Source organism: Mercurialis annua, linkage group LG1-X (genome assembly GCF_937616625.2).
Source record: "Mercurialis annua linkage group LG1-X, ddMerAnnu1.2, whole genome shotgun sequence".
NCBI lineage: Eukaryota > Viridiplantae > Streptophyta > Magnoliopsida > Malpighiales > Euphorbiaceae > Mercurialis > Mercurialis annua.
This window is the reverse complement of record NC_065570.1, coordinates 8534065-8552114: the sequence shown is the minus strand read 5'-3', so window position 1 is coordinate 8552114 and position 18050 is coordinate 8534065. Positions and strand designations below refer to the sequence as shown.

Sequence of the window (18050 nt, the reverse complement as noted above, 5' to 3'; positions counted from 1 at the left end):
AATATGAGTATAATTGATGCTTATGGTCATCAACATCTCAACTAAAAAATACAGAAAATTTACTAAAATTGGTATACTGACCACTCATTAAGTCATATGACAAATATATTTGATGAATTTAAGAAATGGTCAGAAGAGTAACTTTTGAAATATAATAGTATCATCTACAAATAATAAATGGGTAATAGTAGGGTAATTCTGGTTAATTGTGATGCATGAAAGACATTTGAATAAGACATCTACTTGTAAAACCAACTCAAACTTAATATCAAATCTAACCAAATACAAATTGACAAATGATTAGTTTACCACCTGAACTTGTGTCATAGTCTATATTATCTATAAAAGTACGGGGGAAGGGGGATACTTACGTTATTATTAATGGCAGATTAAATATGCACTAATCTATCTTCGAATTTTATCTGTCTAGCCTTTACAATTTTTAATTACTATTAGTTTTTCATGTTTAGAGACTCCAAAAAAAAATTACTATCAATTTAAAACATTTAAAAACCTCCCTTCCCACTCTCACCCTAGAGAGTGAGACACACTCTCCTGTATTTGAAGGTATTTTTTTGTCAAATTGGTATTTGATGGTAAAAAAATTTAAAATGGTCCTAAATATATTTAATTTTTTAAACTAACACATAATAATTAAAGAAAAAACAACTTAATCCTTTTAATTTTAAAACTTTACATATTAAATTAATATTAGCTATTGCTCCTCACAAAAACGAGGAGCAAATCGTTCCTCGTTGAAGAACAAACCGAGGAGCTATTGCTCTTGCTCGCCTGAAACTGACAAAAAAATTAATTTTTTCTAAAAAAATATTCAAAAAGGTCCCTAATCTGATTAGTTAAATTATAATTAATTAGCATTTAATTATGATTAATTAGAGTAAATTATGATTTTTATGCAATTTACTCTCCAATTAATGTGACACGTCAGCAAAAGAGGTTTTTTGATATGGTTTTGACAAGTCTGGGGTATAAATGATACGGCTTTCCAGCTTTTGAACTTTTTTTTATAACTATGACATAAGTTAGGGGAGTAAATTGATCCTTTGTTCTATACAAATTATAGGACCAACCCAAATTGAAAAATCGAACTAGACCGAATTGAAAATATGAATTTGGTTCGATTTTAAAAATTTTCATTTCGGTTTCGGTTTCGGTTTCTGCTCGACAAAGTTTGCAGTTGCGAAGCGTCACTGGCGGAAGCAATTCGATAGTCGATTTCTTGAGCTTTCTGTTTGGCTCCTTCACTGCCGTTATCAGTAGTAGCAAGCTAAAAACTTTTAATCCACAGAGGAATTTCGTCGAGCAAATGGTGTGCACTTTTTAACTCAATGTTCTATACAACCAGCTACACTTCCGCATCAGTTCTGCTTGACCTGGTAAAAGAAAGCAGGCAGTAGAACGATGCCTCTATTTATTCCCGTGTTAGAATGCCGAATCCCAAGCTATTAAGAAGCTTCTTCCTCGTTAATTACATCACTAACAATCACACAAAACCCTCCACTTCCTTCTTCTCTCGCCGCCTTTTCTCCAACTACGCTGCTGAGCAGTTCTCTGACGATGAGTATGAGTGCGATTTCGAGACCCACAAGGTTTAATTTTGCCCTTATTTAAATTTATCTTTTTATTTTAGGTTGGAAACTAATTTCTGATAAGTATGGATTGTTATTTTCAGGCTTCTTCTTCCGTGGCCAATATTGACGAGTGGAAATGGAAGCTCAGCTTGCTATTGCGCAGCGAAACTGACCAGGAAATTGTGTCCAGAGATAGGAAGGATAGAAGGGATTATGAGCAGATTTCTAATCTTGCTAAAAGGATGGGACTTTACAGGTAATGTTGCTGGAAGTGAAAGAATTACCAATTGGAATGAGTTTTATTTAGTCAATTGTTGTGTTTGGAAGTTTTTAATTGTGAAAACTCGATTCTTTCAACTCTGGAAAAGCCAAAAATTTAAAGAAAATAATATAAAGAAATGAAACCATGCCAAAGTTTTCATGTTTTTGTAAAACTTCAGTTCAATTGAATTCTTGCACATGAGTTATTGTTTGCATTGATATATCATACACTACCTCTGATATTCTGGTTGCTCTCTCCGCTAGTGAAATGTATGGAAAAGTGGTGGTTGCTTGCAAGGTTCCACTTCCTAACTACAGGCCAGATTTGGATGACAAGCGGCCTCAAAGAGAGGTGAGTTAATAATTTCTCGAACATTTTGGTGCATTTGTATCTTTTCTCATTATCTAGTTTCTGTTTTATTTTGGTCTTGTTAGATTTACTTAGTTGTTTGTTTTTTTGTCAAGGTGGTCATTCCGCTAAGCTTACAGAGGAGGGTAGAGAGTTTACTTCAGGAACATCTTGACAGAGCTCGACTTAATTGTGGAGAAGTTGCTGATGGTGCACCTGATGCTACAGTTGTTGATAAAGCTGAAGAGGTTGATCGAGATGAAAATTCAGAGTCTTTCTTAGATGGCTCTGTTATGGAGAAGGTTCTTCAGAGAAGGAGTTTGAAGATGCGTAATATGCAGAGAGCTTGGCAGGTTCACTTTTTTCAGTCTTAAGATGATTTACTAATGCTTGTTTCTAATTTTCGTTTCTAAATTTAAGTAACCCATGGATCAATCCTCAAGATTTCTAAGACATTTACAGAGTGAATGCATGCAATAAAAAGAAAAAAGAAAAAAAAACAAATTCTTCCGGGCTTCACCACTCTTCTCTCGTATTTCCATTTTTAAATTTTTTGGTGAGGCCAAAAGGAAAATCTGCTGATTCCTTGATCTATTTTCTGCATTTTGATCCTTGATTTCTTCAGTAAATAATATCTTTTCCGACTAAGTTCTTCTAAACCTATTCATTGCAATTATAAAACATTATTTAAGCAAGAAGTATATCACTATTTATCCTGGAATTGAATGAAGTGAAACTAAAAGCAACTCTCTTTGTATTTCTTTCGGCTGCTTCCTTAACATCTTACTTGATTTATTTCCAAAGTATGATGAACATTCTGGTTAATTTGGAAATGTGGTTTGGATTTTCTTCAGCGGAACTTCCTATGTAAAACAAGATGCAATTGTAGGTCTATCTGTTTTATAGAAAGCTAGAGTTCCTGGGCATTGGTGCCAACAGTCATGGAACTATAGGTTTGGTAACTGGTTCCTCTCTAAGCCAACTGAGTTTATATTATGGGGTGGAAAGTGGAACTGAGATTGGGTCTCTTCTTAATATTGTATCCATAATGTTCCCCAACTTTTTTTATCTAGGGATCCCTGCTAAGGATCTTTCTTCTCATATTCATTTATGCAGACATATAGTATTTGAATATGTGGAGTTGGTAAAGAAACAACTGTAATCATTAGGACTTTTCCTGAATGAATTGCTCGTTTTACAGGAGTCTCCTGAAGGCCGGAGGTTGACGGACTTCCGCAAATCTCTACCAGCATTTAAGGAAAGGGACAAACTGCTCCAAGCAATTGCCAGGAATCAGGTTGGACTGTAAAACTAATAGGTCCATCTTTAGCTAAGATGTCAGTGGTGCTGCATATGTGGAAGAAAGAAATTATCTTTCTCAAATTTAATTTTTAAATGGCTTGGTCTCTCCTCTTTGATAGTCACTCTGTGATGATCTGATGAGTAAGTTTTAGTATATATTTGATTTGACTTAGTTTCTAAGTATCTTGGAAGTAGTTTGAGGGTAGCTAAGGAGGGTAGAACTGATGGTGTTATTATTTTTCATAATGATGCAAAGTTATTTGAAAAATATGAGTGTTTAGAAAATAATCAAATGAAATAAGCAATAAAAATCACAGCTAATGCCTAGATAATATTTTTCACCCATTCAATGTTAACTCTGGCATGACAGTTTGATTTTCTTTCAACATTTTTTGATTGAGAATTATCTTTTTTGACAATTATGATTGAGAATCATCGCAGGGACTATATTTTGAAATTCTGGATGAGTTTTGTACTTGGATAACATATTAACTTGGTAGAGATTAGCTTGATATACACAGTTTTTTGTTGGAGTTTTATATCGAGCTGATATTTCGTCTAAATAATAGTTTAAAGTCTTAAAGAGTAATAGAGGGAGTAAAAGTCTGAAGTGTGTGGCTAATATTGAAGTGAATATATATTAATGAAAAGTGCTCATGATGCAAACATCGGAAAGAAACTAGTTGTGTGAAATTTTGAATATATATCTTTAGACAAAACTATTTCATGGTAGTATTAGGGTTTATTTAAGCATGTGGTAACTGCTTCAAGTTCCTAGAATTAGTTTTTGTGGGATTTTTTCCTTTAGCAGAGGACACCTGACATGTTGATGGATCAGCCAGTTTATAGTAGCACTACTTGCTTGGCTGGTTTTGTATGCATCTTGGAAATTTCTAAGCATTAATGCTTCTTGATCTTATTGGTTGTTTTACAAAGCATGGGTGCAAAGTCTTGGTGCTCTATCATAGGAAAACTAGATATTGTTTAGGGATGAAAACCAATAGGCGGTGGTTAAGAATTGATGCATTTTCTTGGAGGCTGATAAACAATCTATGATGCCATGTGTCCAATTAGTATTTTCTAATTCTATATGGTTTCTAAGAGTGGTATCCTAATGGTATGTTAGGGCCAGTCTGCATTTAATTGAAGTGTTGCAAGCAATTGGATAAAAATATGGAAAGATGATGCAAAGTGCTTCAGTGTCTCACCTATGCCATTGCCTCAAATGAAGTAGGGTAGAGTTGAAGTTCTTTGTTTCTAGGCGAATTAATGATGAGATAAAGCTGTGAAAATAGGATTCCTGGAAGTTGTTATGCTGTTCTTTTTAGATGCACAGTTTGTGAAACTGAGACAAAATAGCAAAATAGGATAAAGTATAACTGAAAAGTGAAAACTAGTGCAGTAAATCTAAAAAAAAGAAGAAAAAGGAAATAGTTGTTCCGTAGGGGAAAAGATATAAATAAACAAGAGAAACTCAATAGTGAATTGCCATGTAAATCGAAACACAAAGCGTTATTTAAACATTTTGAATCATGGAACTTATTGTTTTTAGATATCATATGTTTTGGTTGCTATAACTAATAGACATTACACAGTTCCTTTAATATAATGCTCTTAACATATTACTGTGTTGGTAGGTTATAGTAGTATCCGGGGAGACTGGATGTGGCAAAACAACTCAACTTCCTCAATTTATTTTGGAGTCAGAAATAGAATCTGGGCGTGGGGCATTCTGCAGTATTATTTGCACACAGCCTCGAAGAATATCTGCCATGGCTGTTGCAGACAGGGTGTCTGCAGAGAGAGGAGAGCCTCTTGGAGAAACGGTAAGTGTTAATTCTCTCAAAGCAAAAACACTACTAGCACAGAGAAATACTCTTGATTCTTCTGCTAAAAATATTACAATTGAAAGCCTCTTTATCTTTCTGCTATACGACAACAGATAATTTTTTGTTAGGTTGGATACAAAGTTCGACTGGAGGGTATGAAAGGAAAAAACACGCATTTACTTTTCTGTACCAGTGGAATTTTACTTAGACGGATGCTAAGTGATAGAAACTTGAGTGGTATAACCCATGTTTTTGTCGATGAAATTCATGAGCGAGGCATGAATGAAGGTAGAGCCCTAATTATTTATTTCTTGTTTGTTTTCTTTCAGAAGCAGCTTAATTTAGTCTTGAATTATTTTTCATTCATCAACTTCTTTGTAACAGACTTTCTATTGATTGTACTCAAGGATCTTCTTCCACGCCGTCAGGATTTGAGACTGATTCTAATGAGTGCCACTTTGAATGCGGAACTGTTTTCCAACTATTTTGGCGATGCACCAAAAATTCATATTCCTGTAAGCTAGAAGTTAGATGCATTTATTGTACATATATGTTAGAGATAATAAAATCACAGTTGGAATCTCACCGAATAGTTTAAGCTTTTGGGTGAATTGGCTATCTGATGTAGTATCATAGCCTCTTTAATCGAAAGAGTTTGATTCTTGGCAACCTCCATTTTATTAATTAAATATTTGAGCACAAGTAAGATGGTTCTGTATTTGTTCATGAAAACAAGTTTAATTGGCATTACGTGTAGAGGTGTGTTAAAGATTATAAAACCATAGTTGAAGTTTCACTTAATAGCTTAAGCTTTTGGGGAATTCGTTATTTGATAATATAATAACTTTCCTGTTGTCCATGGAGAAGTGAATTGGACCTGTCGATCATTGAGTAGATAATTATTATTCTGGGAAGGTTCCTGGACACAAGTTTCCATTTTTTAGCTCATTAATTTCCTAGTTGAGGGGCATAAAAGGGTTAAAATGAGCTGAAAATACCAAGTTGCATGCTAAATTGACCGAAGAGAATCTATAGGCTGATTTGATCGACTATCATAATTTTGAGGGCCAAATTGCACCATGTACCTTTCATGTTTTTGATCGACTCTCATTGACTATGGTTTTCATCTCTAGGTAGTAATTGCATTTGTTCTTCAAGTGTCATTGTTGTTGGCTTAGCTTGGTGATTTTTAATCAACTCAAAGACACAAGAGATGCTATGCGGGGGCCATGGTGAAAATCTGCATATGAGAATATATCTTATGTGCTTAGAAATGTTTTAAATTCACAATTGAACTATGTCTTGTGGCTTCAATATGCAAGGAAAGTTGGATAGTTAATTTTTCATGTGCCAATTTCCTTAAAATTGCTTGAAGTGAAGGTTCATTCTTGATTTTATCCCATGAAGAAACAGACATATATTGGTAAAACGAAAAAATGTACATTTCTCCAATCATATCATCTAGTTATTTCCATGCAGAGGCAATTACATGCTTTGGATTTGCATTGCACGGTTGCACCATTGTTGTGGTTCTTAAGCACATTTCTGTATTGTTCAGGGATTTACATATCCAGTGAGGTCGCATTTTTTAGAAGATGTGCTGGAAATGACTGGTTATAAGTTAACATCATTTAATCAGATTGATGATTATGGACAAGACAAAATGTGGAAAACACAGAGGCAGCTTGCACCACGAAAAAGGAAAAACCAGATTACTACTCTTGTTGAGGTATGACATTGACAACTGGTTACTTCTAGACAGTTCGTGCTTTAGTATGGTTGGATTTCTTCTAAGATTTCAAATGAGTGTTTTGATTTTCTTCAGTATCTGTGTTATGGTTTTCTTTTCATTACTATTTTTCAAAGAAGATATATTTATGTGATTGTAATCATAAACCTTTTACTACTGAATGTTATAATGTGCATGCTTCTTGTATGAAGGATTTGAAAAATTTGTTTCCCCATGAACTTTTATCCCTTCAACATGTAGCATTGTCAGATCGCTCGCAAGATTATTTTTAGTTACCTTTTATTTATTACTTCCTTGCACTTGTCAGAAACATATTTTTCTATAGAACATGCATACTCTAGTTCTGAAGGTCTTGCTGAAATAAGCTGACTTTTTGGCCGTACAGGATGCTCTAAATAAATCAAGTTTTGAGAGTTATAGCTCCAAGGCACGTGATTCATTGGCATGCTGGATGCCTGATTGCATAGGATTTAACCTTATTGAGGCAGTTCTCTGCCAAATATGTAGGAAGGAACGGCCTGGTGCTGTCTTGGTATTCATGACTGGTTGGGAGGATATTAGCTGTTTGAGGGATCAACTTAAAGCTCATCCTCTTTTGGGAGATCCTAACAGGGTTCTGCTTTTAACATGTCATGGTTCTATGGCAACCTCTGAACAGGTAAGACTGCTTATGTTTGATCTGCCGTTTTTTTGGCTTGTTTATTATGCTTGTAATTAAGTTGTCTAAGGGTTGAGGATTTGCCTTGTGCATATTAAGCTTATGATTTAAAGGACATTGATGAGGTGCTCGGTTGTTTGAAAAGACCCAGCCAACTGATCGACATTTATGTAATTATGAATCTTGATACACTGAGCCCAACTACTATTAAGTAATACATTGTAAAATCTATTTCATATTCTATATTATGTTGGCACTAGTTTCCTTTAATGTCATTTTGCAGTTGCAATACCACTTTTAGTAAACTAATTAAATGCTGTGACATTGAAATAATCGAAAGCAACAAATCCACCAGGTAGAAAAGGTCAGAGAATAGCTCAAAGCTGTTGCTATGAATTTAGGTTGTTTTCTCGTTCTGATTTCAGGTGCTTTTTTATCATGTTTCTGCACTTGGTTTAATTTTTACCTTAATGTGATGAGTTTTACTTCCTCAATCCACCTGAATGATAAGGTCTGAATCCTGTGGATGACATGGGTTCTCCAACTTAACAAAGAACTACATGCTAGAACAACAGAACATGCTAAAAAAAGCAGTGCTAATCAACTTGGATAACATAAACAGAACCCTCAAAAGCTTTGGAATCATATACCCACATATAGGTCAAAATACTACTTTGGCATACAGCAAATCCATTTGTCAAAAAATCTGATTTTTTGAAACTGAATGAGTTAATTGATCATAAAAGAAGCAGTCGCCCTAAATTTTCCTCTCATATATGTAGTGTCCTATAAAATATTATATTACTTGTCGTGGTCTCACTATAATTAATTGCATACACGCAATTGAAAAAATTATAATTTGCACTGTCGTATGTTAACATCATTTGGGGTGATGACTTATTTTCATATTATTTCACTGCTTCTGTCATTGCTTTTGTGTAGAAACTCATATTTGAGAGACCTTCTTCCAATGTACGTAAAATAGTTCTTGCCACAAATATGGCAGAGGCAAGCATCACAATAAATGACGTAGTCTTTGTGGTTGATTGTGGAAAAGCAAAAGAGACCACTTATGATGCTTTGAACAATACACCTTGTCTGCTGCCATCATGGATATCACAAGCCTCTGCTCGACAAGTGAGTTTTCTTCTAGCATGTGTTAACTAAACTTGGACTTTATTCGTGAATTTTTCAATTGAATGCTTCAAATCATGATTGGAACCTTATAACTTTTTTGGTTTACAACTGTAATTTTTTGTACAAGGTGTCTGGCATTAGATCCCAAACTAGTAACGTTGAAAGAAATTTGGACTTAAATGCTAGTATGCCCTATGAAGTAATTGAATATCATGGTTAATCAGCTGAAAAAGAACTCTCTGAACCGTTTAGTTCATAAGCTTATCCATTTATTTTGGTCAATTATCCCCAATTTAATATTGTTGTAGTATAATTTCGAATATTATAGAATATGAAGTAATTAGGCCTAATGTCTTAAAAAACCCCGACCTTTTAGTCCTTTTTCAATCATACCCTGACGTTGAAAATTTATCAATTTTACCCTATTTTGCATTTTTGTGTTTCAATTGTACCCTGAAAAATTAAATTAACGTCTTTTGCGTTTGAAAATTTGTTTAAAACATTCTCCATGTCTCGCATATATTAATTGTATATTTTTAAAATTTATTTAAATTTAGTTAAATTAATTAAGAATTTAAATTAGTGTTAATTTGATTATGGTTTTTAGTTAGTTTTTAAAAATAAAGGACTTATTTGTACTTTTTTGAATAAAAAAGAATTTAATTTCATGTTTAGACTTAATTAATTGAACGATTTCATCATTTAAGTAAAAAAATTAACGAAAATTAAAATATTGGGGTACAATTGAAAACGGAAAATTCAAAAGTGGGTAAAATTGATAAATTTTCAACATCGGGGTGGAATTGAAAAAAAGTTTAAAGGTGAGGGGTTTTTGAGTGATTAGGCCAAGTAATTAATAGAAGGTTATAGAAACAAGAAGGTAGTTAATTATAGATGATTCTAGAGATTAGAAAGCTCTCCTATGAATTGTATATATATATATATTTCTCTATGTTCAATTTCATAAGACAGCAATTCTTCTTTAATCTTTACTTACAACAATTAGCTAATTGACCTAAAGTGTTTAATTAACCAAAATGAATAAGTTAATGTATTAATTGGGCTTAAAAGTTAATTTCTGCGTTGATTGACCATGACCTACAAGTTCATGGGACAATTAGTATTCTAGTCAATTAATTTGTAACTTCATATATCCATCCATATTGATTATGTGATAATGCATAACCCATATCTGAATTCAATCCTTCCTACTCATACTTGTTTGTACTGCCAGCTTTACAATAATGCATGTGTGCTGGGGGGGCTTCTGTGATCTGCGATAGTCTCACATAAGTGTAGGTGTTTGCTTATAGGTTACATAGATCAGTTTTAAAGTTATAATTTTGTTGGCAAAGTAACAGCAGCTTAGCTTGTATGGAATGATTAGATTTAATTGACATTTTTAATGGCATTTAAGTATTTCTTGTTCATTTACCCTTTTTTTCGCCCCATAAACCATTACATCTATTTACTGTTTGTGATATACTTGGTTTGCAGAGAAGAGGCAGAGCTGGTCGAGTGCAGCCAGGTGAATGTTATCATCTCTACCCTAAATGTGTATATGAAGCTTTTGCTGAATATCAACTCCCTGAACTTCTGAGAACTCCCTTGAACTCTCTTTGCTTGCAAATAAAAAGTTTACAGGTTAAAAGTATAGCAGAATTCTTGTCAGCTGCTCTCCAGCCACCTGAACCATTGACGGTAAGTCAATATATGTCTATATGACGTAGCGGAAGTAAACTATTTGAGACCTAAATATCGCCTAATTCGCACACTTTTATATTCTGGCAGATTTATTGAAAATTCCATGATTTGGATTGTCGATCTGTTTTTTCCATAATTCCAAATCCACATCACTATAGCTAGAAGTTTATCTTGTTGGCATAGGTGTAAGTGTAGGGTTTGAATATATAGATAAAAAATTTAAATTATTATTGATACAAATTAAGTTGATCAAATTAACACAAACAAGGATCACAATGTTGAAAATAATTTAACATTAAATATTCGTTGTTTTATTTGAATTAAGAGCTAGTAAATTATAATTTGAAATAGTTCTGTTTCATTTATGAATATTTTATTAGATTTAGATGTTTGTTTGTTATGTATTGCCTATAAAAGATTATGTTATGTTGTTATATATCAATAAGATAATTCATCAATTTCCTCCATCTTCATGTTTCTTTCTAAATTCCCCAACACACAATGCCAATGTTTTCAAGATGCATAGATGACAAGATTTCGTGTGCTAACCTGTAATAGACAATACTTTCAACAAGCTTCTCTTTATTCAGGCACCAAACTGATAATGTCTCTAGCTTGTCCACATGAATCGTCGCAATCAAAAATGCTAGTTTGAGCTACTCTTGATCTTGACAATTCTTTGTCTTGACCCTTCTTGTCTTGACAAAAAGAACTCCTTAGCTTATGTGATGGTGGTTGAATCCAACTTCTTAAACGTCCAACTTCCAATGATGCTTATGTTAACCTTTGCTGTCTGTAAAACAATATGTGTATCTCTTTACATTCACTCTATTACTTACCACGTTATCCTAACCTGCAGAATTAGATGAAGAATAAACTCTTAAAATCCAATTTTTCTCTCAATAAACTTTTAGGTACCGTTTAGATTGAGGGATTTTGGAGGAACAAAATCCATGGATTTCACCGAAAACAATCGTTTAGTACGAAAAAAGGTCATAAGAGTCCATGGATTGTGGAAATCCCTCATCCATCAAAACCCCTTGTTTAAAATCCCACCTCCTAGGTGGGAAAGTCGAAATCCATCATTTTTAATGAATGACAAATTGTGTTTAAAATTTAAATATTTCAAATATATCCCTATAAATCCATGAATTTTAAATTCAATCCAAATAGCAAATTCATAAATCCATCGATTTCACATTCCATGGATTTAGTAAAAGCCATGAATTTAAAAAACCCTCAATTCAAACTGTGCCTTAGTATAGTAAGTTCCACCACATGCTGCAAACCTACGAATACATGGTCATAAGAAGTACCAAAATCACCTATGCACAATAACCGTGTCACTTTAAGTCAAAGGACTATATACACAATTATGATCTAGATGATGATATGTTGACATTATACCATGATATACATCATAGTATAACACATCCATCACATGAATGTCCACATATGTATTCTGACATCTCATGTCAAGTAGCCTGTCACTCACTACCTCCGTATGTTAGTATCTCATACTGATCGAAAGAATAAATAGAGGTGGTGGTCTTCCGATATGTGATGCCCTTTCACATATCTAATTACCAAGCAGCCTGAAAGTATTTATACCAAAGGAATTCGTCAATTATATTCTTAACAATTGAAAATGGATCCCTTAACAAAATATTTAAGAACATATAATAATATTGAATTATTTGACATTAAAACATACATTTATATTGTCAAAAGGGATGTTTATTTAGAAGATCACATGACATGTCTCGGGTATTGTAAATGAAAGATCTTATTTTATTCTCTCATTCATTTGCATGTACTGCGAATGATTTGAGACTTATTTTTAAAGACTTCTTTCTATAATGTCATGTTTTGATATACTTTGCTACCTCAGTTGTCAGTCAGTAATACATATTAAAATTTTGATGGGTTACAGGTCCAAAATGCCATTGATTTTCTGAAGATGATCGGTGCATTAGATGAGAAAGAAAATTTGACTAATCTTGGTGAGTGTACTCAGTTTTGCTGGCAAGAACTTCACAAGCTTCACTTGCTATAATTTTGTGTACGCTAATTTTTTATTCTCACCTATGTTTAATCAGGGAAATACTTATCAATGCTACCAGTAGATCCCAAGCTTGGGAAAATGCTAATCATGGGTGCTATCTTTCGTTGCTTTGACCCTGTATTGACAATAGTATCTGGTCTAAGTGTCCGGGATCCTTTCCTTCTTCCTCAAGAGAAAAAAGATGTAAGTATAGTTTGCAAGGTTTAATTGTTTCTTCATAGTTGTACTTGTAGTACTTATTAAGGCCATTATGGAACTGTTTTGAAAAAATATTCAAGCACCATTTTATCTATGCATTTGGGTAAGATGCTTGTTGTTTGTTTAAAATTTATTAGTTTGTGCTATAATTTCGACTTCTGGGTCCTCAGAAGATGTACAACTTGCTGCAGAAATGAAAATAAACTAAAAACCTGCAATGCGGCTGTATTTTCCTTATTTTATTTGCTAGTTCCCGGGTTATATGACATCTATATTTTCTTTATGTAAGGAGTCTGAAGTGATTTAACAGTTTTGTTTGCTAGCAATTCATTATTTCATGATATTTGAAGAGATTTCCGCATGAATTGCTTTGCATTTTTGTTTTTCAACTAAAAAGAGTGTAATTTAGGTGAGTGAAACAATTGTTTGTTCGAAAATACTCCATCCAATCTTTCAATATTTTGGAGTCTGACCGTGTTATATGCTAAAATTATCCCATCGAAAATTGCTGAGTAAATATCTGATGTTATAGGCATATGACAACTGAAATGGACTTTTTGGGAGAAAAGATTTTCCTTGGATGCAACGCTGAAAACTATGTTTGAGAGAAACATAATTTAATTTAGAATGGATGTTAAATATTTAACTGCAACCTTGGAGCCAAGACTTCGGAAGAAATATTCTTGCATTCATTGTTACTGCTCTGTTTATTCTGGTTTATATTGCCTTTTATGTAAAACAGCTAGTCGAAGTGATTATTGGATATGAAGATTTGGTTTTAGATTATGTTTCAATAAGTGTGCTTTTCTTTTCTCCTTGATTTAGTTGGCTGGAACGGCAAAGTCTAGATTTTCTGCAAAGGATTACAGCGATCACATGGCTCTCGTCCGTGCATATGAGGGATGGAAAGATGCAGAAAGAGAAGGGTCAGCATATGAATACTGCTGGAGAAATTTTCTCTCAGCACAAACTCTTCAAGCAATCCATTCTCTAAGGAAGCAGTTTAATTTCATTTTAAAAGATGCTGGGTTAGTAGATGCCGATGCTGGCATCAACAACAAATTAAGTCACAACCAGTCATTGGTTCGTGCAATCATATGCTCTGGCCTCTATCCCGGCATAGCATCAGTAGTGGTAAGCAATGGCTACTTAAAAGTTGCTTCCTTTTCTCAATCCTGAAATTTGTTAGATGACATTTTTATTTTTTATTTTCTTGTGCAGCACCGAGAAACATCTATGTCTTTCAAGACTATGGGTGATGGTCAAGTTCTACTATACGCGGTAAGTATAAACAAAGGAATCAAAGAGCATGGGTTTGCATAATAGTAAACTAATTTGCCTGCACCCCTGTATCCCACATCAAAAGACGATGAATTCACATAGTGGTGATTATAAGGTTACTCCATCTTTCTAAAAGTCAGCTAGCCTTCTGTAGTGTCTATAATGGGTTAAGCCTCATATGCGCTTTATTGGGCCTTTGCCTTGGATGTATGAATTGGTTTCCTTTATATATGGCAGGAAAAAAAAATTCAAATCTCAGATTTCTGCTTGGTTGGTCTTTTTTTTTTGCTGTGCATATGCATGTAAATTTAGAAATGTTGAATTTTAATCGTGATTTTAAGCATGTCCAATTTTATTGGGATCTCCTCTGACTTTGACATGATACTGAAATTCATATTGCAGAGATTTCACATGTCATTGCCTTCCATGTGTATTTTACAATTCAAGTTGAATTCAAAGGAGTTTAGATTAGAATGGTGTGGTTGCATGTGTGTGGGTGAGAGAGAGTCCTACCTCTGTAATTCTAAATAATCCCATTTAAGACTCTGCTTTTGGTGTTGCTGACATTGTTCTTACTGATTATGCATTTTTTAAATCTAGATTGTAATATTTGCTCAAGGGTTTCATCAGTTTGCTGAATTGTTCATTACCTATAAGAGCATAAAAACAAGAATTTATGCTTCATATTACAGTCTCTTAATTTGTAAACATGAAAGCTTTGTTAGTTGAGCAGTTCCTGAAATGTAGAAACTGAAAAATATAAGATCAGAAATTGGAGATATTCTTTGCAAGGATATAGTTACATCCTACCTTACATGTACATGTGTGTCTTCGTTGATGTGGTGTGTGTTCTATTTGTTTATCATTTTTTTGCTTGTTAATGGAATTTTATGTATGATTTCATATTATGTTATGATAAGGACTTTATTTCTTCATCAGAATTCTGTGAATGCACGCTATCCAACGATTCCTTACCCATGGCTGGTCTTTGGTGAAAAAGTCAAAGTTAATACAGTTTTTATACGTGATTCAACTGGTGTATCTGATTCAATACTGATCCTTTTCGGCGGCGCTCTTAGTTGTGGTGCACAGGTGATTACATTTCCTGATAGATATTTAGAATGCTGTAAATTCCTTGACTTTTGGATTTGTAGTCATTAAAATTTTCTTTTGCAGGCTGGGCATTTGAAAATGTTGGACGGTTATGTTGATTTTTTCATGGATCCTAATTTGGCCGAGTGCTATTTAAACCTAAAAGAAGAACTGGATAAGGTCATTCAAAGGAAGGTGAGTTAGCAATCAGGAATGGAAATAAATATAAAGCTTATCAGCCTTTTTATTAACTTTCGGTTCTTTTAGGTGATTAAATGGAATCCGTGCTAAGAAAATAATCAGTATGTCTTAAAAGCTGATCTGCTTTTATGTTTGTTTAATATATTGCATGTCGTATGTGAAACATTTGTTCATAATTTTTTTTTTTAAAGCTATCTATGATGGACATGAACATGCGATCTACATGCTGATTGTTCATAAAAGTAATGTTTCTGAACTTGTAGAAGAACAATATTTGCAGCAGGACAATTATGATTAACTATCAAACTGTGATTTTCACTTATCCTGGTTGTCAAAAGCTTCATTTTCTCCAGGCTTCAGCAGGCTTAAGTTTGGCATTCGTATTTCAAACCTTTTTGCGCTAAAAGCCCTGTTAAGATTTACCAAGTAGAGGGTTTTTTTTGTTATTGATATACTGTGTTCAACTCAGTTCTTTTTCATCAATTTATGCACATTCTAATGTAGCATTTTGGTTTATAAATGTTGTCTTTAAGTGATATAACCTTGCAATGTTGCAGCTGCAAGATCCTAACCTTGACATTCTCAAGGAAGCCAAGTATGTGATGCTTGCTGTTCAAGAGCTGGTATCGGGGGATCAATGCGAAGGGAGATTTGTGTTTAGACGTGAAAGCAAGAAGCCTAAGGAGTCGAATGAAAGCAGATTCAGCAAAGACGGAACAAATCCAAAAAGCTTGCTGCAAACTCTTTTGATGAGAGCTGGACACTCCCCTCCAAAGTACAAAACAAAACACCTCAAGACAAATGAGTTTCGGGCATTGGTCGAGTTCAAGGGAATGCAGTTTGTCGGTAAACCCAAGAGGAACAAACAATTGGCCGAGAGAGATGCTGCGATTGAGGCACTCGCCTGGTTGACTCACACCAATGACCGTGACGACACCTCCCATCCTGATGTCACTGAAAACATGTTAAAACTTCTTGGAAAACGTCCAAGATGTAAGCGTAACAGCGGTTAATCAACATATATGACTCTTCAGAAATAGTTAGTGCAATGAAGATTTCAGCTCACTATGGACCTGCATAAGTTATGGGCAACAAAAACTCAAAATTATAGAGTTTTATTGATCTCAAATTTTGCAGGCAGTGAATTAGAAATGCAGGTCTACATAATTATACTTTTGTTGATGTCAATTTAGTATGTAAAATATCCATTTTAGTCTCTGTATTTGTAATCTATGAGCTTTTTATTTTTTATTTTTTACATTTTAATTTTAATCAATAAGATTATTATCTCATTTTTTTTACAGTTATCTAAATAAAATTGTAAAACATATTACTTTTTTTACTCAACTAGTTAATCAGTTGTATATTCTTTTAATTATGCATTAAAGTTATTAAAATTCAATAGTTGTATCTATATTATTTTGATTTAAATTCTTTGATTACAACTTTAATGAACAGATTAGGTTTCTTTTAATCACTTTCATTCTTATTTCAAAAAAAAAAAAATCAACTACACTATAAATTTAAAAATTATTTATGTTCATGATTTTCTTATGTAATCAATATATAACTTAGAGAAAGGTATAAAAATGACTAATTTTTCCACCTATGTTCAAAAATGACCTTTAATAATTATGAAATGCAAAAAATGACTTCAACATTTCTAAAATCTAGATTCTTTTGCCCTGTGCTTAAACAGGGTTGAATCATAGGGAAAGTTACTCAGCATGCTACAACACTGGTTCTTTTAGATATCAGCCATCATTGACAAAAAAAATCAACAAGGCGTGCTGCAAAATTAAAAAAAAAACACAAGAAAAAAAACAAAATACAATAAATTACAGATTTAAAACAATATAATTCAAGAAATTCACAATCATCATTATAACAAAAACAGCAACGGAAACGGATGATAAGGAAACGGATGATAAGAACAATAGACGAAAACGGCAACGGCGACGACATCAACGACTATAAAAATGATGATCAATATTTTGACGTTGATGAGAGATAAAATTTTGAAGATCTGAAAAAAAAGAAGAAAAAAAAAGAGGAAGAAAGAAGTATAGGTTAGAAAAGTAAAATTAACAGGTATTTTTGTTAGTTTTGAGAACTCATTAAAGCATAGATTATTTTTTAAAGTTATTCAAATGTTAATTAGTTATAAAAAAAATCCCTTAAAGCAATGATCCACCGGCCAGTTCCTAAATTCATCAAAATTGTAACTAATATGCTGGAGAAGGATTCTTTCTCATGGTCTAATGTAGCTCAACCACCTTTTAAAAATGTTAAACATATTGCAACTCACGAATTATTATACTAGTTGTTACTAAATTGAGGCATTACTTGGAATCCAAACCTTTTATTTTCAAACAAAATATCGTAAGTCTTGAATATCTCTTACAACTATTCAGCAGCGTGGTATGGTATGTCTAAATTGGTGGGACTCAACCTCTCAATTCAGTGCAAGGGATTGAGAATGTTTGTTGTTTAATTTGAATTAGACATAGGGTGGACGGCCAATCCCGTACCGCCGGTCATCGGTCATTTTTGATTGCCTCTTCTCCTTTCATTTTTTAGGTCCACCACCACTGATGGTGGCGGAGGAATTACTCCTTCAGATGGATTTTC

At 33.5% G+C, this 18050-nt stretch overlaps 1 protein-coding gene across 1 annotated transcript; it reads left to right on the top strand.

The window, feature by feature from the left end:
* Window positions 1–1146: 1146 nt before the first annotated feature.
* LOC126654657 (DExH-box ATP-dependent RNA helicase DExH3) lies at window positions 1147–16669 on the top strand. The gene is made up of 19 exons (XM_050348593.2): window positions 1147–1610; window positions 1694–1848; window positions 2118–2205; window positions 2319–2555; window positions 3404–3499; window positions 5142–5330; window positions 5462–5621; window positions 5718–5848; window positions 6892–7062; window positions 7469–7741; window positions 8684–8878; window positions 10376–10579; window positions 12516–12585; window positions 12682–12830; window positions 13671–13979; window positions 14067–14126; window positions 15066–15218; window positions 15303–15413; window positions 15977–16669. Exons 1-19 carry the CDS (start codon window positions 1449–1451, stop codon window positions 16430–16432), a joined length of 3369 nt encoding a protein of 1122 aa, XP_050204550.1. The 5' UTR covers window positions 1147–1448; the 3' UTR covers window positions 16433–16669.
* The last annotated feature ends 1381 nt before the right edge of the window (window positions 16670–18050 follow it).

Bases quoted from the DNA above. Each gene is read 5' to 3' on its own strand.
- LOC126654657 (XM_050348593.2), top strand. From the start codon at position 1,449: ATGCCGAATCCCAAGCTATTAAGAAGCTTCTTCCTCGTTAATTACATC. The intron at 2,206-2,318 runs GTGAGTTAATAA...TTTTTTGTCAAG, and splicing joins ACAAGCGGCCTCAAAGAGAG to GTGGTCATTCCGCTAAGCTT. The intron at 5,331-5,461 runs GTAAGTGTTAAT...ATTTTTTGTTAG, and splicing joins GAGAGCCTCTTGGAGAAACG to GTTGGATACAAAGTTCGACT.